This window comes from Hippopotamus amphibius, chromosome 7, assembly GCF_030028045.1.
Source record: "Hippopotamus amphibius kiboko isolate mHipAmp2 chromosome 7, mHipAmp2.hap2, whole genome shotgun sequence".
Taxonomy (NCBI): Eukaryota; Metazoa; Chordata; class Mammalia; order Artiodactyla; family Hippopotamidae; genus Hippopotamus; species Hippopotamus amphibius.
The window spans coordinates 6,621,651-6,645,679 of NC_080192.1; the positions used below are offsets into that span (position 1 = coordinate 6,621,651).

Sequence of the window (24,029 nt, forward strand, 5' to 3'; positions counted from 1 at the left end):
TCCTAAACAACCCTGCTGCTGCCCTTGCCCCCACCCTGCCCAGTCTAACAGCAGCCAAAGTGACTATTTACACTTCACTTCTCTCTGCTCAAAATCCCACAGTGGCCCCCATCACACTCAGAGTAACAAAGTGCTTCCAGTGGCACACCTGATTCTACTTGACCCACCAAGCCCCCTGTCCCCTGCCGGATTCTTCCACTGGCTCACCGTTCTCTCTGCTATTTCTCTACCACACCAGGTAGGCTCCAGCCTCAGGGCCCCTGGCCAGTTCCCTCCGCCCAGAATCTCTTCACTGGACGCCTTGTTCCCCCACCTCCTTCGGTATTTGCTCAAATGTCACTTCGATGAAGACTTCACTTTATTTAAAGTGACAAAACATCTTCCCCTCACCACACTCCCCATCCTCCTCCCTTTTTCTCTTCAGCACTTTGCACTGAGGCGTATACCTTTTTTTTAAAATAAATTTATTCATTTATTTATTTATTGGCTGTGTTGGGTCTTTTGGCTGCGCGCGGGCTTTTCTCTAGTTGTGGCGATCCGGGTGCTTTTCATTGCTAATGGTTTTCATTGCTACGGCTTCTCTTGTTGCAGAGCAAGGGCTCTAGGAGCCCCCGCGCCTGTGGGATCTTCCTGGACCAGGGCTTGAACCCCTGTCCCCTGCATTGGCAGGCGGATTCTTAACCTCTGTGCCACCATGGAAGCCCTGAGGCATATACTTTATATGTTACTTCTTTTACTGTGTTTACTGTTTCTTTTTAATTAATTTATTTTTTATTATTTTTAAAATTATTTATTTTTGGTTGCGCCAGGTCTTAGTTGCCACATGTGGGAATCTTAGTTGAGGCATGCATGTGGTATCTAGTTCCTCCACCAGGGATGGAACGTGGGGAACCCTGCATTGGAAGGGCGGAGTCTTACCCGCTGGACCACCAGGGAAGTCCCTGTGCTTGTTGTTTCTTTCCCTCGTTAGACTATAAACTCGGGGAAGGCTGTATTTTATTTTGCCCCTGTATCTCTAGCGCTGAGGACAGTGCCAGAAGCGCTCACTGCTCTTTGTGGAATACATGAATGAATGGAAAGTTGAGGTCGCACCCGTGAACTGCCCGGGTCTACGCCATCTGCTCCCACATTCACTCACTGACTTTATTCAGAGCAAATGAAGGTTGGGCCCCAGGAGAACGGCGAGAGGGGGCGGGCGGGGGGCCGGGAGAGGCGGGCCTGGAACCGAGGGGGCGGGCCCCCAGGCGGTGCCGTCGTCACGGAAACGACTCCCGGCGCCGAACTACAACTCCCAGCGGCCCCCGCGGCTTCCGGTCGGCAAGATGGTGGCGCGCAGGAGGAAGCGTGCGGCGCGGGACTCTGAGAAGGGGATTCTGAGCCCGCCGGGCTACTCAGGTGAGGGGCTGCGGGACGCGGGGCCGGGGGACGGCCAGGCTTCGTCTGGAGGAAGCTCGGGGTCGGCAGTGGCTCAGGGTCCCCAGGAGCAGCCGCACAGCTGGACGTGAGACCTGGAAGGCTGTGAGGCCCCGGGCCCCCCAAGCCCACGCGGCGCCCTGTTCCCGTCTGGCTCCACTCGCCCCGGACGAGCCTGGTTTGGACAGCGCTTCTTTTGAGTGAACCCACCTCTGTCTACACTCTCCCAGAGCGAACCCGTCTACACTCTCCCCCTGAGAGAGGGGGAGGTGCGCCCATCCACTTACCAGCACCTCTTTGCATTTCCTAGTCCAGCGCTCACCTGGCCTGTGCCCTCCGCACTGGTTCTCTTGCTTTCTGTTTTCCACGCAGGTGCCAGAATGTTTTTTCTAAAGGTTTAAAATCTTCAGATTTAAGTCAGATCTTGCCTCACACGCCCGTACGCACTGAACTCCCTCCAGTGGCTAAAGTTAAACACCGAAAACAAAATCCAGACGTCACACCATTGACCTCCGTGGCCCCTCATATCCTGGCTCTAGCTGACCTGCAGCTCTGTCTTTTTGTTCCTCGGAGGCAGCAAGCTCTTTACACCCTCAGGGCTTTTGTACTCACTCTGTCTTCTTTCTCAGAGTTCCTCAGACAGCTCTGCCCTGTTACACGGCTTCCTGTCATTCTGGTCTAAGCTTTAATGTTACTTCCTCAGACTGGTGGCCTTTCTCGAGGCCTCAGCCACCCATCATCCTGCACTGCTTCACTCTGTCGCCTTCCTATTTGATAGGACCTTGTTACATGCTTTCTTGTTGTGTCTCCTCCCTGCACCATGTGAGCTTCCTGAGTGCAGGGATTGCAACTGTATCCTCGCTGTGCTGGAAGAAGGTGGTGAGAAAAGCAGAACAGTCCTCAGCTTTATGAGGATTAAAGTTTATGGGAAGGGGCTTCCTAGGTGGCGCAGTGGTTAAGAATCCGCCTGACAATGCAGAGGTCACGGGTTCGATCCCAGCTCCAGGAAGATCCCACATGCTGTGGAGCAACTAAGCCCGTGTGCCAAAAAAAAAAAGTTTATGGGAAGGCTAGCGATGCTCCAGATCATTGCACAAGGGACTTCCCTGGCGGACCAGTGGTTAAGACTCCACACTTCCACTGTAGGGGGCTCGGGTTTGATCCCTGGTCGGGGAGCTAAGATCCCACATGCCACAGCGCAGCCAAAAAAAAAAAAGTCGTCACAAATAGAGACTTAGAGACCATGAGAAAAGTTCCGAAGGCACAGAGCAGGTGGATCTAAGCTGGCATGTAAGGCCCTCCTGAGGAAGTGAAGTGAAAGTGTTGATTTTTCAGGAAGGGGACAGCATGTGTGAGGCCCTGGTTTATTGGAGGAACAGAGAGGAGGCCAGAGGGGCCATGGTGTGGTGTGGAGGCGGGAGGGTGGGGTGAGAAGAGGCTGCAGAGGTGGCCATGGCAAAGATTTGGGTGTTTACTCCAAGAGCAGCAGAGTTTGAACTTCTCTCCTTTCGCATCTGGTTTACATTCTCTCTCCCACCGGCTTGGGAGCCCCTCCTGGGCAGATTATCTGTTCAGCCTCTCAGCCTGCACAGCACCCTGCATAGGTCTTGCCTAGGGGAAGGGCTCAGTGAAGGATGGATGGGTGGATGGATGGATGGACGGACAGAGACACACACACAGGACTAGAAAGGGACAGACTGAACCTGACTTTCATGCCCTCCCTCCCTGCCCGCATTTTCCTTCTAGCCATTCCGATCAAATTCTCTGAAAAGCAGCAGTCATCTCATTACCTCTATGTGAAAGAGCACAAAGTTCGAGAAGGCACCAAGTCTTCCTGGCCTCAGAAGCGGACCCTTTTTGTCCTCAATGTGCCCCCATACTGCACAGAGGTAAACTGGTGTCTGGGAGGGAACCTGAGGCTGGGGCGGGGGCTCCAGGCAGAGCTGGGCTCCTATGGGCCCCCCACCAGGTCCTTAGTGGTGAGATGGAAACAGCTAACTGAAGCCCTGAGGGGTTCTGTAAGGCTGCCTCTCTTGTGACAGGAGATTGGCTTTTTAAAGGTGTGTTTTAAAAAATATAATTCTCTACAGAGCCCAGAGATTTTAATATGTTACCCAGAATTGTTTGAGTTATGTGGTTTTTCCCCATTATAAAATTGATACATGTTCATTGCAGGTACTAGTATAAACAGCTGAAGTGTTCTGTTGCTTAAAGCAGGTGACGTGTAACTATTTCTGTCTCGCATACTTCCATACAAAGATAGAGATACTTGGTCTCAAACATTTCTTCCTGAGTATTGGGAAAGTTGTGCTGACTACTTGTATGATATCTGACGACATAATCATTGTCTTTTTTTTTAAAAAATTGATCGTGTCCATGGTAAAAAAATAGGGAAAGTAGGAGAAAATAAAATCACCTCTGAGTCTACTAAGCAGACATATCTGTTAATTTTTTTTCACAAAAGCTGTTAAATTTAGTATTTCATTAATTTACAGAAGAGAAACTAAGGGAATTGCTGAGTTTTTGATGATTTTTTTTCAGAAAAGAAATATTAATTTCTAAAAGATTCCTCTACAGGTAAAGAGAGAAAGAAACAGTGAGAGGACAGGGTATCATTTTTAACCTTTACTGAAGACTAGTGTATGAGAAGGGCCTGCACCCAAGTGTAGTGCTCACTGCATTTCATAGACTGAGCAAACCTGTGTTATCACTATCCAGATGGAGAAACAGAATATCACCCGCACCCCAGAAATCCCCTCGTGCCCCTGTCCCCACCAAGGATAACCCGCTGTCCTGATTCCAACGCGGTAGATTTAGCGCTCTCTCTCTCTTCTTTTTTTCCTTTTGGCTGCACCACGTGGCATATGGGCTCTTAGTTTCCCAACCAGGGATGGAACCCGTGCCCCCTGCAGTGGAAGCACAGAGTCCTAACCACTAAACAGCCAGGGAATTCCCAGGTTTAACTCTTTTTCAATGGCCGATTCAGGTAGTAAAACTTAGTTGGCTGTCTTAGAAAATCAGAGTACTCAGAATAAAACTAAAAATGTTCCCACCTGTTCTTGTAATAATTTTTTTGAAAAGTTGAGAACCTATTCCTACTTTAGGGATCATTCACTCAGAAATTGATAGGGAAGGACAGGGCTTTCAGTGAGACAGCCTTGCAAAGGGAGGAATCCCTTTCCGGAAGAGACCAGGCATACCCTGGGCCCCTGCTTCGAGCAGGGGCCTGTCGTGCAACCTGAAAGCGTTTACCTGAATTCTGTCTCAGCTCTGTCTCCTCCCTCCCCAGTCCCCAGCCGGTGCACTTTTCACCCACAGCCTTGAATGAAAATTCACAAGGTTGCCGTCTCAGGCCGTGGGGGGCCGGGGTTGTGACCTCTGTGTTGAGGAGGTGGTGGCTTGCCCAGGCCCTCTGTGCACGCCTCCAGGTTGGACTCTGAGACTTTCTGGGCCCCGGTCCCCTGGCAGTGCTGCCCAGGGCGGGGGGAGGCCGCAGAGAGGCCCTGTAGCCACTCACACTGTGCTTCTCTCCGGCCACGGCAGGCGTGCCTGTCCCGCCTCCTCTCCCCCTGCGGCCCCGTCCAGTCGGTGGAGTTACAGGAGAAGCCGGACCTTGCTGAGAGCGCCAAGGAGCCAAAGTCAGAGTTCTTTCACCCCAAGCCGGTTCCTGTAAGCCTCCAGTACTGGGGCATGGGTTGGGCCGGGGCAGTGTCCCCAGTGTGTGAGGGGAAGGTGGCGTTAAGGGTGGCAGTGGGACTTCCAAGCCTTCCATGTGGTCAGGCCAGTCCTGGCCTGTGGTCTAGGAGGGCTGTCAGGTAAACAGCCTCCACGCCTTCCCCACATTTGCCGTGTCCTTCACCTTCCTGTCCGGCTCTTTCCCTTGTCCTGGGTGAGAGCTCAGAGATCTCTGGTCACCGCCCGAGGGGCCTCCCTAAGCAGCCCCTGCGTCCCCCATCGACACGGGTTCTTCCTTAGGCTTGGCGGCCCTGGTCTCATTCCCCTGTGTCCCTTGAGCCCACACCTCCTCCCGTTGAGCGGAATTTGAACCAGTGAGCGCCTCACGTGTCCGTCCAGCCCTGGCCCAGAGAGAGCACGCTTTTCACTGAGTTCCTTCCGCAACTGGAACAGAGGCCCCGAGTGTCTCACCTCTGCCTGGTGAAGAGGTGGGATCGGGTCATTTTTAGCAGAATTTGCATAACTAGGAGTGTGGCCGCCCCACCCCTGGGTTAGAACAGCCTCCTGGTTACCTTCACGTCCAGGAACAGCCCCGCACATCTTCCCAGGCCCCGCGACAAGTCAGGCTGAAGGCAGGTGGGAGCCCTTGGGCCAGGCCTGGGGTGGTGGGGAGGACGGGAAGGCTCCTGGCACTGACATCTCTCCTCCCAGGGGTTCCAGGTGGCCTACGTGGTGTTCCAGAAGCCAGGTGGGGTGTCAGCGGCCTTGGCCCTGAAGGGCCCTTTGCTGGTCTCGACAGAGAGTCACCCTGTGAAGAGCGGCATCCACAGTCAGTACTGCGGGCACCTCCTTCCTGGGCCCTGGGTTGGGGAGGGGAGCTTTGCAGGGCAGCGTCTGCCGTGTCCCCTCGCCCTGAGAGCAGGTGTGGGAGGCTTGAGCTTGGCCCTTGGGGTGGGCACAGGTGAGGGCCCAGCTTCCCCCCACTAGACTCTTCCTCACCCCTGAACCCTGGCCCGCGAGTCTCCATCCCTGCGGCCTGTGTGGGAAGATCCTGACTGGCCTGCCGGGTCCTGGGGTGGGGCCCCGAGGGGCAGGCCTGGGAACCCCCTTCTCCCTTGCTCCCTTCTTCCTCAGAGTGGATCAGAGACTACGCAGGCTCTGTGCCGGACCCCGAGGCCCTGAGGGTCGAGGTGGACACATTCATGGAGACGTACGACAAGAAGATAGCTGAGGTGGGGCTTCTGCACGGGCAGCTGATAGAGTCCAGGCTCCTCTTTCTCTGCTGAGTCCTGGCCTCCTGGCTGGGTAACATCTAGCCTTGAAACGGTCTCTAGGGAAGGGAGGGTCGAGGGTGGAGGAGGAGGAGGCAGCGTTGGCACGTCTGCCCCTGGCCCTCCCCACCCCCACACTCAGCCTCTCGCTGTGCTGGGCGTGGAGGCAGCAGCTGCCGCGGCGCCAGGGTGGTCCCGGGCCTGGAGGGAGAGAGGAGGAGGTGAGGTGCTCTAGGGCTGCGCGGTGGCTCCCAGGTGCCTGTCCATCACAGGGCCGCATTCCTTGCAGGACGAGGCTAAGGCCAAGGAGGATGAAGGGGTCCCCGACGAGGAGGGCTGGGTGAAGGTGACCCGCCGTGGCCGGCGGCCGGTGCTCCCGAGGACAGAGGCGGCCAGCCTGCGGGTGCTGGAGAGGGAGAAGCGGAAGCGCGCCCGCAAGGAGCTGCTCAACTTCTATGCCTGGCAGCACCGTGAGGCCAAGATGGAGCGTAAGCGTGTGCCCCAGGCCCCTGTCCTTTCTCCCCCTGCCCTGGGTGCCCAGGCCATGGACTGGTCTTGTGGCCGCTCTGCCACTCCGGCCATGCACGGAGCTCTCAAGAGCAGGCGCTGGGCCTGTGGGCAGGCGGGGTGTCCTTGGGCACAGACTTCCCAACAGGCTCTGGGGTTAGGGCCCCCGCCTGGCAGCATCCCAGCGTCGTGGTCTCCCTTTGGCTCCCAAGGAAGCTGTGGGTGCCTCTGGGTCCTGAGGCTGCAGAGGCACCTGGGACGTGGGACCCATTTTCAGGCCCCCGAGTGGTTAGTGCTGGAAACTCAGCCTCCAGCAAGGAGCACATGCAGAATATGGCTCTCAGGAGCTCACTGTGGGTGCTGTGAGAGGGCTGCTGGGGCTGTGTGTGTGTGTGTGTGTGTGTGTGTGTGTGTGTGTGTGTGGCCGGGGTGGGGGGACGTGCGGGAGAGTACCTGGGGGTGAGCCCCTGACCGCCTGTGACTGCTCTTGGCCGTGATGACGTGAGCTTGCTGCCCCGGCCGCCTGGTCTCCTGCTGGCAGGATGGTTTCCCCGTGAACCCGAGCGAGGGTCCTGGCCTTGTACAGGGGCTGCCCTGCCCCACCACCGGTCACACCATTCTCTCACCTGCCTCACGACTCCTCCCACAGCCTGCCCACCCCTCCTTCTGCACCGTCACGCTGCTCTCCTCTGGATTCACCCAGCAGGGGCCTGCATCAGCCTTCCCTCCCTTGGGCTCAAACCCACCCCCACCCACCCCCACGGACCCAGTCACGCGGTGACCAGAGCCACCCCCTGAGTTCCGCGGCGCTCGGAGGGTGGAGGCCCTGTGCTTCTTCCTGACGTCTTCCCTGCTCTGATACGTGCAGTGAGGATGGGCTGGGAGGGGTGTGCTGGGGGCCTCCCAGCTCTTCCCAGGATGAAGAACCTTCTTCCTTCACCTTGGGGTGTGTGTTGGGGCGGGCTGGGGTGGTAAGGGAGCCAGTGCCTTTTGCTTTCTCCTCTGCGCTTGCTTTGACCTGGTGAATTTTCTGTCTGAAACCCCAGGCATGCCGTCTTCCTGCCTTCAGCCTCCGCCCTCCGACTGGGCTGCAGTCCAGTTCCGTTTCCCACCAGGGAGGCCGTGCTGAGCTCCCACCGTGCGTGGTGGGGACTGAGGGGAGGGGCTGCTCCCTCTCCAGTCGGGGGCAGCGGGGTGCAGCACCCACCAGGCCCGTCGTCTGACCCCGTCCCTGTTGCCTCTTCTCCGCCCTCGCCCCAGATCTAGCGCAGCTGCGCAAGAAGTTTGAGGAGGACAAGCAGAGGATTGAGCTGATGCGGGCCCAGCGCAAGTTCCGACCCTACTGAGCCTCGCCCGCCCACAGGCCCCGGGGAGAGCGGTGGTGACCAGGTGGCAGCGTGTGGCCAGCGAGGACACAGGGGCCTAGAGCGCTCATCTCAGCGGCTGTGCCCATGTTGCGGGGCCCATGTGTCAGCCCCAGAGATCTGAGCCCACACAATGTGCGGTGGACAGTGTCACCCCTCGGTTCCTGTGCTTCCACGGTCCTGGGGCCCGGCACGAGGACGTGGCCTCTAGGAGTCACTGGCACAGGAAGTGGCTCCTTCCCTGCCCTGGGCTCCGTCCCCAGCCTGTCTCTGGACTCTCCTCTCAGGGCTACGTGTCTGCGATACTCTCTCCCCTTCCTCCTCATGGAGACGCCCCCACGGGCCGTGAGGCACCCAGACGTGGTGTGGAAGCAGGAAGGTTTTATTTTTCATCTGGCAGAAAAGGCTACAAAAGCCGGGTGGACCCATCCCAGCCCCTCTCCCTACCCACTACCCAGTCACAGAACAGATAATTCCCACATCCAGACACCGTCTCCCCTTTGAGGTCACAGATCTTAAAGTCAGAATCTTGTATCCCGTCCCCTCCACACCCCCCCCCCCCCCCCCCCCCCCGCAGCTCTGCCACAGGATTCTCTTCCGGCCATGCTGGTCTCTAGGGTCACGGGGCCTGTCCCCAGCACGCCTGGCCTGGGCTTGGGAGCTGGGAGTCTGGTGCTGAGCAGCTGTCTGCAGGCCCAGGCCCAGGGCTACAGGTGGGCTGGGAGCCTCTCCTTGCTCTGTAGAAAGGAGCCTACGACACCAGCCACGCGCTCGGGTTGGTTCATGTGTACGTAGTGACTGCCGGCAACGTCAACATACTGGAACCTCTGGGGAAGGGAGGGGACACATGGTGAGGTGACCCACAGAGGGCTCTGCGGGCCCCTTTGGCGCACTGGGGCTTTCCCGTGGCCTGCGGCCTCCCAGTGGTTCCGAGGGTCCACTGCTCTACGGGCCACATGCAGTCACAGCACCCCCTGGGGGAGTCGGGGCCAGGCTCACAGCCAGTGAGAAAGGCCTGGAGAGCCCAAACCCTGGGGTTCGAGGCCATGTTGAGCTGAGGTTGTAGAGCTAGGCGGGGGAGGGGCCAGTAGCCTGGAGAGGCTGCAGCTGGTTCTGATCACGTGAGGTCTGCTTGCAAAAGGAACGAACAGCCTTCCCAACTCGTCCTTGCGCAGGAGGAAGCCAGACAAGGCAGGAAGGCGCTGCACGTTGGCTGGCTTGCCATGCACGGGCTTCCCTTTTGTTACGCCACCAAGTTGTCTGCACAGGCCCCAAGATCAGGTGTTTGTGGTGGACGACAATCATAAAATGCCAGGTGCCCCCAGGAACCCCGGCCAAGGTCAAAGTCACAGCCCACGTCCCAGCCCTCCAACTTGGAGGCCAGCACCCACTGATGGGACTGTTCATCTGCCTCCATTTGGGACCCTAGAAAATTATGGCAGTGCTGAGCTGGGCTTGGCCCAGGGACTACATACATGAGGACAATAAAACTGGGAGATTCTGCCAATGAGAAGTCTGCTTTCTGTGCTGATTTATATGTGACCCCAGATCTCCAGGGACCACAGCAAGGAGTGAGGCATGGTAGCTCCTGGGGGTCACCTGTTAGACCAGGGGTCCCAGGGCAAGAAAAGAGATGGGTGAGGTAGAGCGCAGGGTGGCCTGGCAGCCCCTCCTGAACCCTGGCTGCCCTGAGCCCTACGTACCCACCTCTTTCAGGATGGACTTCAGGGAGTCCATCGTGAACTTCACGTCCTCCCTGTTGGTGGTCCCTGTACTCACACCATAATGTCCTTGGGTGGCTCTGGAAAACAAGAAGAAAGGTTCACCTGGGACCACCTCCTTGCATGCCTTCCCCCTACCCTGGGCATCCCTCCGGTTCTCCCACAGCTGGGTCCCTTCGAGCCCAGGTTTAATTTGGGACTGAGTCACTCGGTCCTGGCTGGCACTCACGGCTCACTGAGGCCTGCACGAGCAGAGTGCGTCAGGTTTATCTCAGGGCACCTGGCCTGCGGTCACAGCCACTGCACAGCAGAGCCAGGATCTGAACGGGCTCTGAATCCAGCTTTCCCTTTTTTATCAGCTTTGCTGAGATAATTTCACCCATTTAAAGTGTACAATCCCATGGATTTGGGTGTATTCAGAGTTGTGCAGCCATCACCACGGTCAATCTCAGACCATATTTATTACCTCAACCAAAAAACTCCTAACCCTACAGTTCTCACACAGAGCTCCCAGTCTTACACAACCGCTAGCCGACCTTGTCTCCATGCATTTCCCTATTTGGACATGCATGTGAATGGAATCACACACTATGTGGACTTTTGTGACTGGCTTCTTTCAACTAGCCTAACGTTTTCAGCCTTCATCCGTGTTGTAGTGTGTCAGTGCTTTATTCCATTGTATCGCTGAAGAGAAGCGTCCATTGTATGAATAGAGCATATTCTGCTTATCTGTCCGTGGATGGACGTTTGGTCGCCTCCAAAGTGGCTGCACCATTTTATAATCCCACAGCAGCGTGCGAGGGTTCTAGTTTCTCCGCATCCTTGCCAACACCTGTTATTCCCCTTTTAGAGTCTAGCTGTCCTAGAGGGTGTGCCGTGTATCTCACTGCGGTTTGGATTTGCCGCTTTTGAGTCCATGCCTTCTAAACCCCTGTGCCGGGCAGATGTGGCCCCAGAAGTCACAGTTCCTGGCATGGTCCAGGATGGCTGCAGTGGACTGGGGTGGGGGGGGCACCTAAGCCACACCAAAGGATGTTCACCTTGCCGTGGGACCCAGAGGTGGTGGAGGGCTTCTGGCTAGGGGGGAGGGGAGGGGAGGACAGCAGACGGAGGCGCAGTGTAGGCCTGGGGATGTGAGGGGCCCGGGGTGGCTGGAGGATTTGGGAAGACAAGGGCCAGACTGTAGTGTCTGCCAGTCTCTCTGCCTTACCTGGGTGTGTCCCCCACAGACACAGACACCTGTTGAAAGGTGTGGTATAGACCGTGCCCATCCTAGCTGCCCAAGCCCTCCCACTGCCTTGCTTTCCTTCCCCGCACCAGCAGCCTCGTGGTTTCCCAAGAAGGATGGCAGCGTGGTCTAACACCGGGAGATTCCTGGCACTCAGTCTGTCTGGGGTGCTTGGTTCAGACTTACTTGACCATCAGGACGCAGGCCTGCAGCTTCTTGATGGAATGCACAAGCAGATTCCTGCTGATGAATTCGAAGGTGTACTCTGGCTGCAGAGACAAAACCACAGTGAATTCTCCTCAAGGCACTGGGCCCTGCTGTAGGTGGAAACCTGTCTCTCTTGGGAGCAGTGGGGGCCCCTTCGGTCACCTAACCAGAACCAAGCCCACTGCCCAACCACATCACCACCTCAACAGAGGGCTTTAACTCCCTCAGGCCAGAGACTCTTCCCCTCCTAAATCTGTTCTCCCTCGTCCTGGGCTCATGGCTGCCCAGCTAGAGGCCATTTCCCAGACTCCCCTCAGCCAGGGGTGACCCTGCAACTAAATGCAGAGAAGTGACCTGGGCTGCTTCTGGACTCAGGTTTTAGGACTGAGGCGTGGCCCCTCCACACGTCCTTTCCCAGTCCATGGGCTGCCGTGTAGCACTGCACAGCCAGCCTGAGCTCTGGACTCTTGCAAGCAGAGCCACTTACCTCCACTGACTGTTTCCGTGAGAAAGAAATCTGCTTAAGCCACCGTGCTGAAAGAGTGCACCTAGGTGTCCCCTGGGCCCCTGCTGGCCTCTGTCACAGCCCTGACCTTCCTGTCTTATGAGCATTTAAGAGGTCTAGATCTGTACTGTCCACACGGTAACCATCAGCCATATGCAGACACTGAGTGCTTGACGCGGGGCTGGCCCAGCCTGGGACACGCTGTAGGTGTAAAATTGCACACTGGATTTCGAAGATTTAGTATGAAAAAGTAATGTCAAAAATCTCAATAATTTTTTATGCTGATTACATGCTGAAGTGACAACACCTTGGATACACTGAGTCTGAAAATATTAACGTTGATTTCACCTGTTTCTTTTCACTCTTTTTATATGGCCACTAGATGTGACGTTAACATGAGCCCATATTATACTTCTACTGGACTGTGCTGCTCTAGGCCGAGAACCCTCTGAGGGCAGGCGCTCTCGGGATTTCCTCTGTGTCCATAGCTCTTGGCACATAGCACAACAGAGGTGGGGCTCAGCGAGTGTGTACTGAGTGGGTTAATTCTAGAGAGTTCCCACACGGGGACTTCCCTGGCCGTCCAGTGGCTAAGACTCCGCATTCCCAATGCAGAAGGCCCAGGTTCGATCCCTGGATGGGGAACTAGATCCCACATGCTGCACAGCAAGGCAAAAAAACCAAAAAACAACAAAAAAAAGAGCACTCCCGTATGGACTGACTGTTCTGTCGTGCCCGGTACTCCCACCATCGCGATGAAGCTACAATTCCTATGAAAACACACACGCACAGCAATCTGGTCAAGCCACGAAAGCTGACTGTCCTTATTCTGCCCTGACCCCTCCCAGCCATCTCCTGCTCCTCAGGCTACAGTGACCTCAGGTTCCCCTATCAACCACAGGGCCCGAAGACGAGGATTTACTGAGGACCCGGCCGTGCCCGTGTTAGCTCCTCCTCGCAGGATCAGAGAGGCCAAGTCCTTGTGCCACAGCCACAGTGAACAGGAGGTGGCGCCAGGGCTCAGCTCAGGTGAGGATCCCCCCCACCCCCAGCCTCCCAGGCTTGTTTTACTATGCTTCTCCCGCCAGGACTGGGGCTCTCTGGCTTGATGGTTCAGTCAGGCCCTCAACTTAATTATATGCTGGTCCCCGAGGCAGAGGTTGAAGGATATTACCTCCACGCATGTCTCCAGATGTGAAAATACAACGCAAGTCTGGGCTGGCGCAGCAGTTTCCTCAAAGGCGGCAATACAAAGGTATTTCTCCAAAAAAGCCTTTGAGGACAGCTGCTGGGCGCACCCTTTCTCTTTCTGGCTTTTTTTTTTTTTCCTCTTCCTCTCCACCTCTCCTTTGACCTTCTTTTCCTAGTCCACTTCCATTCCCTGATCTGCATCTTTCTTTTGTAATTCAAATGCAACTTACAGCAAAGTCCGCAGACCTGAGTGTCAGCTCATCATGGCCTTTGATATACGGATGCAGCCTGGAACCCCTCAGCACCCTGCAGGCTCCCTTCAGGGGTTTTCTCCAAGGGCACCACCTGTTCTGACCTCGAGCGCCCTAGATCAACGTTGCCACTTTTTGAACTTCATATACATAGAACCGTTGTGTTCTTTATTGGCTTGGGCTTCTTTTGCTCCGTAAACGTGTTTTTTTTTCATTCCTATTCCTGTGTGGTGTTCCACCGTATGAATGTATAACAGTTTATGCGTTCTATTGTTGATGGACATTCAGGTGACTTCTGCTTTGGGGCTATTGTGAATAAAGCTGCCAGGAATGTTCTCATACATGTCTTTTGGAGCACACAGCACGCACTGTTGCCAGGTATATATCTAGGATTGGGATTACTGCACACAGAATTTGCATATAGCATACATATCATGCTATATGTATTTTACTACCATAAAAAAAAGACAAAGAAAGAGGCTGACAGGCACACTGTGAAGGGTCGGGAAGACAGCAGCACCCACCTTAGCGAGCCTCGGATCTCTGTTCGGCAACAGACCTGGAAGGAAGCACAGAGACATGGTCTCAGCACCGCCTGTCAGGGTGCGGTGGACTCAGCAGGGAGCACTCCCAACATCCTCTTGGGGTTCAGCCGGAGCAGAGCTTGCCCACAGCCATGGACGGGAGCGCCCATGCAGGTGCCTCCCCGGCTATCCCAGAGGGCAGCACAGAATGACGGTGGTGGGGACAGTTGCCCATGGCAATCATAGTCTCATCTCTGAGAACCTTAAAATGTTCACTCGGATCTTTAAGCACCAGGAAGTACCGAAGAGCTAAGGATTGGATCTTCACTTGTTGGAGAGAAATTGAGCCAAAAAAGAAAGGCTGGAGGGGTCAAGAGGTCTGGGTGGTCCAGTTCCAGCTGGGTTCTCTGCCACGGTCCCAATGGGGGCAACTTGACCTCACCTAGGGAGGATGGACACCCAGCAATTTCCGCCTGGGCAGTGGCCCCTCAAGAAAGGGCTGCAGGGGGACTTCCCTGGTGGTCCGGTGGGTAAGACTCCAGGCTCCCAATGCAGGCGGCCCGGGTTCCATCCCTGGTCGGGGAACTAGATCCCACATGCATGCCGCAGCTAAGAGTCTGCATGCCGCAACTAAAAGATCCTGTGTGCCGCAACAAAGACCCCATGTGCCGCAACTAAGAACCAGCGCAGCATGCATGCATGCATGCATAAATAAATATTAAAAAAGAAAAGGAAAAAGAAAGGGCTGCAGGGTGTCAGGGAGGGTACAGAATCTCAGGCCCAGGAAGCCACCTGATGTGAGCAGCACCGGGAGTGATCAAGGGAGACAATATGGTGACTTGGGTCACCCCATAAGCGTGCCGCCCTGGAGAAGCAATGCTGCTCCCTCCTTCCTACACGCCTTTGCTCAAGTGCCACTATCCCAGCCAGGCCTCCTGGACCTCCCCTTTACACCCACAAATATCTCACGGGAGCCCCTCCACCCCCACTGATCTCCTCTCCATGACTCCCGGCACTTTCTAAGGTGCTCTATCATTTATCCTCTGCTGCTGCTTCCTCTGCTAGACCATAGCTCCCAGGACGACAAGGGGCTTGGTCTCTTTTTTATTCACACCTAATTGTTGATAGAGGTTCTTAGGCATTTGTGACTCAAAATGTTTAGAAAGACCATGTACTTGGAAGATTTTCTGGTCTCTGCACCATTAGATCATGTCACCCTGATGAAACCGAGGCTGAGGCCTCTGGGCTGCCTTCAGCTCTGGCCATGACCTCCCTGCACAGATGACAGGCCCTACTGCATGTGCAGGACCAGGGGCGACCCCTGGGTCCCCCCGCCCCCAGGCTCACTGCCCTCCTTTTTTCTCCGGGAATAAGCTTTAGCTGTTCAGAGGAGATGAAAAGAATTGAAACGGGGTGGGGTGACCCCCAAGGAATTGGGGGCCCCCATCGTGCTGTTTTCTCTGCTCTGAGGCCTTGCTCCTCCCTGTGGTCAAGTCCTCCAGCTCTTTCCAAGCCTCGCTTCCACCTGACACGTCCTGACCTGCCCAGGCACTCCCACAGCCAGCAGCTTTCCCGTCTGCCGCTCCTGTGACAATGAACTCTGTGAGGGCAGGAACTGTGTTTCTCAGACCAGTGGGCCAGCACAGGTGTCACTTAAATAAGGAGTCCAAGTATCAGATCCAAGAGCAAGTGGCGCTGGCGTTTCTGGACTTGACAGAGATTGGGGCTTGGTATTTCCTCAACTAGATTCCAGCCCAAAGTCCCCGAGTGCCAGCAGCCATGAGCAGGGCTTTTGTGCCAATTTAGCTCATTTAATTCCCTCAACAACCATACACAGGCAGCCAGCAGCATCTCTGCTTTACCAGGAAGGAACCAAAGAGGGCTGAGGCCAGGCTCGGTCTGGAGGGGTGGACCCTGCAGCAGCACGGCTGGGACTCCCCAGGCTGGCCCAGCCAGTGACTTGTGAGGCACGCCCTCTCCAGGGGTTTCAAAATCCCTGAAAAGTTGCACGAAACGTACATTTTATAAGAAAATAGTTTTGAATGCAGGAGATATTACCAGAAGCCTAGACTTCCCCCTTCCCTGACACAGCCAATAATTAGAGGCGATGACACTGTGATATAACAAAACATATTTTTCAGTCCAGGTCCTTGGCTCCTGGCCAGAGCTCCTAAAAACTGTGTAATTTCCTAAAGTGGTAAAGGTGCTGGGAGAGGAGAAACTTTTGTTCTGACATGTGGTCTCTGACACAGAGCTCCTAAGTCCCTTGGAATTTACTGGGTGACAGGAGCTTTTGTTCTAATGAGGTGACCCTTGGCGGGTTCTTGATGGATGGCTTCAGGATGGGGGCTGGTCACCAGAAAGATCAAGCCATGATTAGGAGCTTGGAACTTTCAGCCCCACCGCGGTCCTCTGGGGAAGGCAGATGGGCCAGAGGCTGGGTCACGTTTCCGTCATGGCCACGCAAGAGAGCCCCATAAAGATCTCTGCGTTTGGAGAGCTTCCGGCTTAGTGAACACCGGCAGGTGTTGGGACGGCGGGGGCACCACCCCCTTCCTCTACTGGGACGGGCCAAGGTCATGGACTCAAACACCTGCAAAGGCGGGGCAGAGTGGGTGCAGCGCCCCCACACACACAGCGGAGGCTCCGTCCAGCTGCTATTGCCTGTGTGGAAGGCAGAGCGTGTTGCCAGGTCTTGCCATTTTTCAAAAGAAACTGGAAATCTCCATTTTTACATAAAATCTTCCTATTCTAAATAGGAGCAACCTTCTCAAAATCCCCCTCGTGCTCAATTTCTGTGCGTAAACTGCACAAGTCAAAACAAATCATGCTGGGACTTCCCTGGTGGCATAGTGGGTAGGACTCCGCGCTCCCAATGCAGGGGGCCAGGGTTCAATCCCTGGTCAGGGAACTAGGTCCCACATGCATGCCACAACTAAGGAGCCCGTGGGCTACAACCAAGACCCAGTGCAATCAAGGAAATCAATTGAAAAAAAAAAAATCGTGCCTCCAGCTCCAGGGCAGCCCAGCTGTGATGGGGTCCAAGCACCCCCCCACGGTGGGCCGGCTGCAGGGGACAGATACTGACACAGGACTGTCCTTGGTCATTACCCTCACCCGGAGCTGAACGTTCCCTTCTTCATGCCAATACCCTGACCTTGTATCTAGAATGCCTGGGCCAGGGCTGTGATGGGAACGCAGATAAGAGGTAGATAAAACAGGAGCTGGCCTCCTTCCTCGCCTTGGCTTGCCACCTCCTGTTTCTCCCAAAAGCCTGATGCAGCTCACGCCTCACGCAGCTCACGCCTCACACCTTCCCCGGCAGCTCACCCCCATCACCGGGTTCAGAAGTCACCTTCTCCACGAGGCCAACCCGGGCCCTTCTACTGAACATCCTGATTCCCTTACCCGCTGTTTTTTCCAGAGCGCTCCCACCTCACACGCTGTGAGGTCGTAGGGAGAGGGTCACACACAGCGTCACACGCACCAAGGAATGCCCGAGGTCGCCAGAAGCCAAGAGAGAGGCCCGCACAGCCTGTCACAGCCCTGCCAACGCTCTGATCTTGGCTTCTGGCCTCCAAAACCGCGAGAGAGTAAATGTCTGCTGTTTAAGCTGCCCCGTCTGTGGGACTTTGTAACGGCAGCCCTAGGGAAGGAGTTCAGATTTTGGGGGGGTCGGGTTGGACGATGGAGGCGTGCCCTGCTCCAGAATGGAATGGGGCTGTTGGAGGCTCTGAGGCCCGAGGCACAGGGCCCAGGAGGAGCCTGGAACACCGGCTCCCCCACTGTCACCCCCTCCCAGTTGGGTTTGGGAGGCTGTTTGGTCTTCTTTTAGGTTAACCTCAAAGGGCCACGCTGCTGCGGAGGGGCTGGTCCCGACACAATGATCCAGCCACCTGTCCACTGCCCAGGATCCCTCCCACCTCCTCTCCCCACCCCCCTGACAAATGGCTCAACAGACGTCTGCTCACCGTTTCATGCGGCCCTGGCCTGGCCAAATCAGCTTCCCAGGCCTGGCCAGGTGCGTGTCTTATTCCAGATTACCCCGCCTCTGCAAGGGGGCCCGTGTGGCTCGCCACTTGTGCCAGCACATTGGGGAAGCCAGGGCCCATGGCCCTCTGCCCTCGATCTCCCTTCTCCATGACGGATTTCCAGGCAAGGGTAGGCAAAGGCTCAGAGATGGTAACAGGTCACAAACTCTATTAGGTATATTCCACTTGACCTAATGGTGTGTTGGCAACTTCTGAGAAAAATTACAGCACAGCTGGGACTTCCCTGGTGGTCCAGTGGTTAAGAGTCTCCACTTCCACTGCAGGGGGCACAGGTTTGATTCCTGGTTGGGGAACAAAGATCCCGCATGCCACACGGTGTGGCAAAAAAAAAAAAAAAAAATTACAGGACAACAGACCTCTGGCTTCTCTTCAGCAACTGGAAATTCTAACCATAGTAGACCCAAGTTTCCACATGCTAACCACTGGGGGCTGCCCTGCAGGGCATGCCATCTCAGTGTCATGGTCCCCACCACTTCCCACGGCCCCACTCCCAGCAGCCGGAATAATCCAACGACTTGTTCAGCTCCCAAAGGCACTGGGGATTTTGACCCCTGCCTTGTTTGGTTCTTTGTAAACTGGAGTCACCTAAGAAGACCAGGGAGTCTGATGGTGGGAGGAGTTGCCCATGATCTTTGAGCTCCTGGGGGAGTCATTGCCAGCGAGGGCACTAGTGGGCGGTGTCCCCTGGGGTTGTGCCCACCAGGTACTGGCCACCAGGAGAGGGCAGAGGTCTGTTCTGGTTCACCATGTTCCTGCAGCCTCACAAGGGTCTGGGCATAGAGACTGGGTAGAAGGACTCTGGGTGAAAGGTTTCCTACGAATATATTGGGAAATAATGCGTAGAAAACACAGGCCTGATGCTTCCCTGAAGCCAAGGTGCTACCATCTCCACTTCGCCATTCTGAAAACCATCTTCAAAGTCGCTTGCCCCGTGGGAGTCCTCCAAGCCTAGCCTCGGACACCAGGTACCCACCACACAGAATGAGCAGCACGGGGCTGTGCTGTGCCCCAGCATTTAGTCCCAAGACCCCTGGCCAAGCTCCCCACAGCACATGGCTTTCCAGGATATGCTGCAGCCGTCCAACTTGGCACAGGCTGCTTGGCCCTTCCGAGCCTCAGTTTCTCCTGCTTTAAATGGGACAAGTATAGGGCAGTAGCAGCATTAAATGAGATACTTTTCGCAAAGCACTTAGTATCATGCCTGGACCAGAGCAAGCGGCGATAAAGCTTAGCCATCATCATTCCTCAGTAAGAATGGTGCCAACAGGCAACGGCCTTGGACAGCGAGTCCCTTACCCGTGGCCACCTGTGTGGTTCCTCTCTGCAGGAGGAGTTTCCCACACTCCTCTTCCACATGAGTGTTCCTCTTCAGCAAACTGGGGGAGACAGAAAGACACTGGATGCCTTGGGGTAGGAGAGGCCGGACAAAAGGAGAGGAGGGCAGGGAAACGGCTACCCCACGAGGACACAGGCCTGTATCGATGGGGATGTTCGCATCAATGGTGTGTGTGGGGGGGGTGGGGGGCAGAGAGCATGTGGAGGGGTGGGGTGGAGGGCAGGACTACAGAGTGGGGAGAATGAAGGCAGATAAGGTCACAGCTGGGGCAGCTAAGGAGCGCCAGGCGAGCAGAGCGAAAAATAGCCTTGGTATAGATGTGTGAGTAGGGGAAGGATGCTTCCTCCACGCCCCAGAGATTTCCTCCTTCTGGGGTCCAGAGCTCCCCCACGCCACGGACCCTACATGTCTCGCCCGCCAGCACTCACCTCCGCAGCACCTCCTCCGGGCTGACCACCTGTGGGGGGTTCTTGGAGGCCTCCACCTGCAGCGAGTGCTCTATGATTCTCCGCTTGTAGGTCAGCAGGTTCTCCGATTCCTAAGGATTCGTGGGTTCTGCTGGGTGGGCAGGGCTCCCAGCTGCACACAAAGGGGCCCAGTCCCTCCGCCAGCCCCACCCTCCACCCTCAGCAGCCCCTCAGCTGTGCACCCCCTTAGCCCGAGATGTATTCTGACCCAGTGGGTGTGGGGGCACGGCATCAGCCCCTGCTGGTTAGCCCTGTGACCTGCAGCACGCTGTCTGCCTCAGTCACAGCCAGCCCGGCCCTGACTGCGGCCCAGGAGAGCTGGAGGGATCAGGTGAAGATGGAGGGGAAAGGAAATGTCTGTCAAGTGCCAAAGGTGCGTGATTAGGGTCCACAAGTCACGGACCATCTGGGGTTGGCCGTTTCACGTGTGTTCATGAAGGCTCTCACTCCACATGATGGAGAGGAGAGGGCAGAGGGGACATCTTTCGGGGGCTTCCAGTACCCATCTGCAGCCCAGCTCACTCTCAGAACGGCCTGGCCTGGTCCACAGCCCGTAGCCTGGAGCAGCCGTGGGAAGTGACACTCCCAACCACCCCCTGAGGGTGCAGGAGACAGGGAGGACCGAACAGTCACCAGAAGCCCCAGGAGGAAGCTCCCAGGGGCACTGGGTTTGTCAACTCCGTGGGTGAAACTGATAAAGCAGCGAGAGTGATGGCCACCGCTGTCTCAGTGGATCCTCACACTGAGAACCCGCGAGCTCTCTGCTCACACAGTGTGCGTTTATGGAGCACTTACTGTGTGCCAGGACTGGGTAGGTGGTGGTAAAGAGACAGATGTGATTCTTGGCCTTATGGAATTTGTGGTCATTTTATGGACAAGAAAACTGAAACTGATGAAGGAACCGTGTAAGGCTGAGCCCTCGGGAACAGAATGACTGCCTGTCAGAGCTGGAGGGCACCTCCACAATCCTCTACTCCAACCTCTTCATTTTCCAGGTTAGGAAAACTGAGGCCCAGAGAGGCGAAGTGACCTGCCCAGGGTCACACAGCAGGGAAACAGCAGGGCCAGGACTCAGATGCAGAGACAGCACTGGTTGTTGTCAACGGTGGTGGTGGCGAGAGGGGTCAGTGTTTCCCCACTGGTCCACATTCAGGCCTACTGTGTGCAGTTGTGCAGTGTGTACATAGTTCAAGGGTACTTGACTGAGCACGAGTGCAGGTGGGCCCACCCAACTGTGCCCCCAGAGTTTCCTCAACCCACTGCTTCCACCCTCCCCCTCCCCTACCACCTCGTGATCAACCAGGCATTCTGCAGACTCCCGGCCACACGAGGGTCTCCAAGGATGACACTTTCCTGCCCATTCCTAGGGTATAAGTAGCATCATAACCCTGTCCTCTGTGGGGAAGGGGGGCCCCTGAGCCCCCTTGTCTACCCTCTGCCACCTCCTCCCGCCTCCCTGGTATCCACCAAGGGAGGCAGGACTGAGGGAACTCCCTGGGCCCCAGGTCTCCCCCAGCAACAGCATGCACAAAAGCCCCATCCTTACAATAATATCCGGCATAAATGGTAAGGTTTCCAGCAAGACAAGTTTATCCACCATCTCAGGGAAGATACAGGAAAACTATAATGTGACACAAGAGGGGAAGAATGAAGAAGAGAGGAAGTAGGAAAAGGGACTCAAATTTTCCTCTGGGGACACTGGTGTTTCAGGCTGGGGAAAGGGTGCTGACCAAGAGGCCAGCACGAATCTCCTATCCCAGGACTTCCCTGCTGGTCCTGTGGTTAAAAATCCACCTTCCAATGCAGGGGACACAGGTTCAAACCCTGGTCGGGGAACTAAGATCCCATGTGCTGTGGGGCAACTACTGAGCCTAAGCTCTAGAGCCCACGAGCCACAACTAGAGAGCCCACTTGCCGCAACTACTGAGCCCATATGCTCCAGAGCCCACTCCATAACTAGAGAACCTGTGTGCCTCAACTACTGAGCCCACACACTCTGGAGTTTATACACCACAACTAGAGAGTCTGCACACTGCAACTAGAGAAGCCCCCATGCTGCACTGAAGAGACCGCATGCCGCAACTAAGACCCGATGCAGCCAAATAAATTAATTAAAAAAAAAAAGAATCTCCTATCCCTTCAGAGCACCTTTCTCTCCCCTCCTCCCACAGTCTGCACCCAGCATCAAGCTCCTGATCCTGGTGATGGCTGGGCTACAGGAATGGGCAATGTTGAAACACTTAACTCCATCAGGAATATCCTCACAACAGTGATTATCATGGGACATACAAAGGAAGCTGGCACAAGCCACTAAAATGCTGCCTGAAACTCCTGATGTGAGGAGGCACTTTCCTTTCCAGGTGACTTCACCTTCCTCCTCCTGCTCTCCCCACCCCACCGGGAGCGTCGGTCAGTGGTGGTCACTGCAGTCTACTCACCATTCCACCCACAATGCCACCTGGGGGGACAAAAGAGTAGTTGGCTGATATTCCCCAGCTCTCAAAGTCCTACTAAAACTCCCTCCCAGGGGTCGACCCACCCCCGAGCCAGGGGCCTGGCTCCTGTCTCCCAGCAGCCGGCAGGGCTCTGCATTCTCCATCAAACTGGAGGCTTCCTCTCTGGAGTCACATGGCCCCTGCATCAGACCTGACCATGTTTCCCTTGTCAAATCCAGAGATGCTCTCTACGGGGCCACATATCCCTTAGGAAGTTATCTGAGGCCAAAGGGCATGGTGCCCAAAGGTCAGTGTCTAATGGGCCCCTTCCATCTCTCCTTACAGTTCCCAGAAGTGCAGGGGAAAGCTAACCGTGTACCAATTCCTCTCCCTTCCTCACAGCCCCACACCCCAAGACCATTCAGGTCTTGGCCAAAGTGTACTCACCAAAACTGTGGCACACGAGAGAAAAACGGTTCCATTGGAGGGCTGAAAACACACAGAGCCAGGTCTGGAAGGGCCCAGCCTCCCAGCACCCTCTGTCCTGCAGTCCCTGTGATCTGGAAACCCCTCCCCAGCATCTGGGGTGCCCCACCCAGGTAACCCACTTAAAGGGGCCCCGGTTCCACTGCAGGGGTGGATCTCACAGGAGGAAGCGAGCTCTTCTTGCCGGCTCTCTCCAGATTTCCCAAAGTCACCCATGAATTCCTGGCAGAACTGGGGCCAGACCCCAAGTCACTTCCATGCCAACATCGCTTCCTAGCCAACCACAGCCCACTCCAAGGATGAGGGGAGGTCCCAGAACACCCCTCCCCCTCCCCACACCCACGACACACACAAACACAGAGGTTGTGTCTCTTACTCACCTGCCACGACCCTTCGGACCTCATTCACATAGTTTTGGTGGTTATACAGGAAACCTGGGCTATAATGGGATGAGAGCCCATGACCCCCGAAATCCATGGCAACGTAATAAAAGTCTGAAACAGAGGTAAAGTGTAGAGGCAGAAGTCTAGGTCAGCCAGCTGCCCTTCCTTATTCTCCTGCAGTCCTGCTGCTTCACCCCTTGGCCTCCCTTCAGCCCCATGCCCACCTTTCGGGAGAAGAGGGATGAGTCTGTCAAAGGAGCTGGCATTGTCCAGCCACGCGTGGAGGCAGAGAACTGGGGGATCCCGATGGGAGCCCCATGCTTTGGCAGCAATGTGGCCCCAGGGCACAGAGATCTTCAGCTCTGAGATCAGACCTGAAAGAGAGTGACCATTCATGGAGCCAGCCCTTTCCAGGCCCCTCACCCACCCCCAATGTGTCCAGGCCATCGGTACCACCCAGGGGGCACAGATGCCCGCGCTGCCCCCAGGGGGTGACGGGGAGAGAGCCTGGTGCGGGTGTGGGGATGCCCAGAGGAGGGAAAGGTACACTGGGCCCACCGGGTGAAGGAAACCTTGGGAGGGCTTCACCGCAGAACTTTCTAGACTAGGTTGGGGGGTTGGTGAGGCCTGGGCTCTGCCGCTTGCTAGGTGTGTGACTTTGAGCATGTTACTAAAACCTCTCGACCTCAGTTTCCTTGTCCGTAAAACTGGAGTGAACAGAGGGATGACAATGGCCAGCGTTCTCTAAGCCTTCACAGAGGGCCGGATGGGGCGGTCCGTCTCCCCACACCTTCACAGTAAATTGGATCACGATCGCCCTCCCTCCCTAAACCCAGAAACTGAGGCGCCGGGAGGTGCAGCCCATGCCCAAGGTCACACAGGGAGAATGCGGTGGAGCAAGGATTTAGCGCGGGCGGCACGACCCCAGGCCCCAGCCCTTGAACACCCGCCACCGCGCTCTCTCTGGCCTGCTCAGGTCAGGGCTGCCTCCTCCACCGCCCAGGGCTGACCTT

General features: G+C 56.0%; 2 protein-coding genes across 2 annotated transcripts; one reads left to right on the top strand and one right to left on the bottom strand.

Annotated features, from left to right (window-relative positions):
• The first annotated feature begins 1,317 nt into the window (after positions 1-1,317).
• Positions 1,318-9,743, top strand: RRP7A (ribosomal RNA processing 7 homolog A). Its single transcript, XM_057741677.1, has 7 exons — positions 1,318-1,395; positions 3,160-3,302; positions 4,957-5,082; positions 5,800-5,917; positions 6,223-6,320; positions 6,649-6,847; positions 8,127-9,743. Exons 1-7 carry the CDS (start codon positions 1,323-1,325, stop codon positions 8,210-8,212), a joined length of 843 nt encoding a protein of 280 aa, XP_057597660.1. The 5' UTR covers positions 1,318-1,322; the 3' UTR covers positions 8,213-9,743.
• On the bottom strand, positions 8,938-23,412 carry SERHL2 (serine hydrolase like 2). The gene is made up of 11 exons (XM_057741676.1): positions 23,241-23,412; positions 23,014-23,127; positions 22,595-22,636; positions 22,151-22,170; positions 21,259-21,333; positions 19,674-19,783; positions 19,206-19,285; positions 13,854-13,892; positions 11,366-11,444; positions 9,938-10,031; positions 8,938-9,057 (listed from the first exon to the last, which is right to left on the bottom strand). Exons 1-11 carry the CDS (start codon positions 23,410-23,412, stop codon positions 8,938-8,940), a joined length of 945 nt encoding a protein of 314 aa, XP_057597659.1.
• Positions 23,413-24,029: the final 617 nt, after the last annotated feature.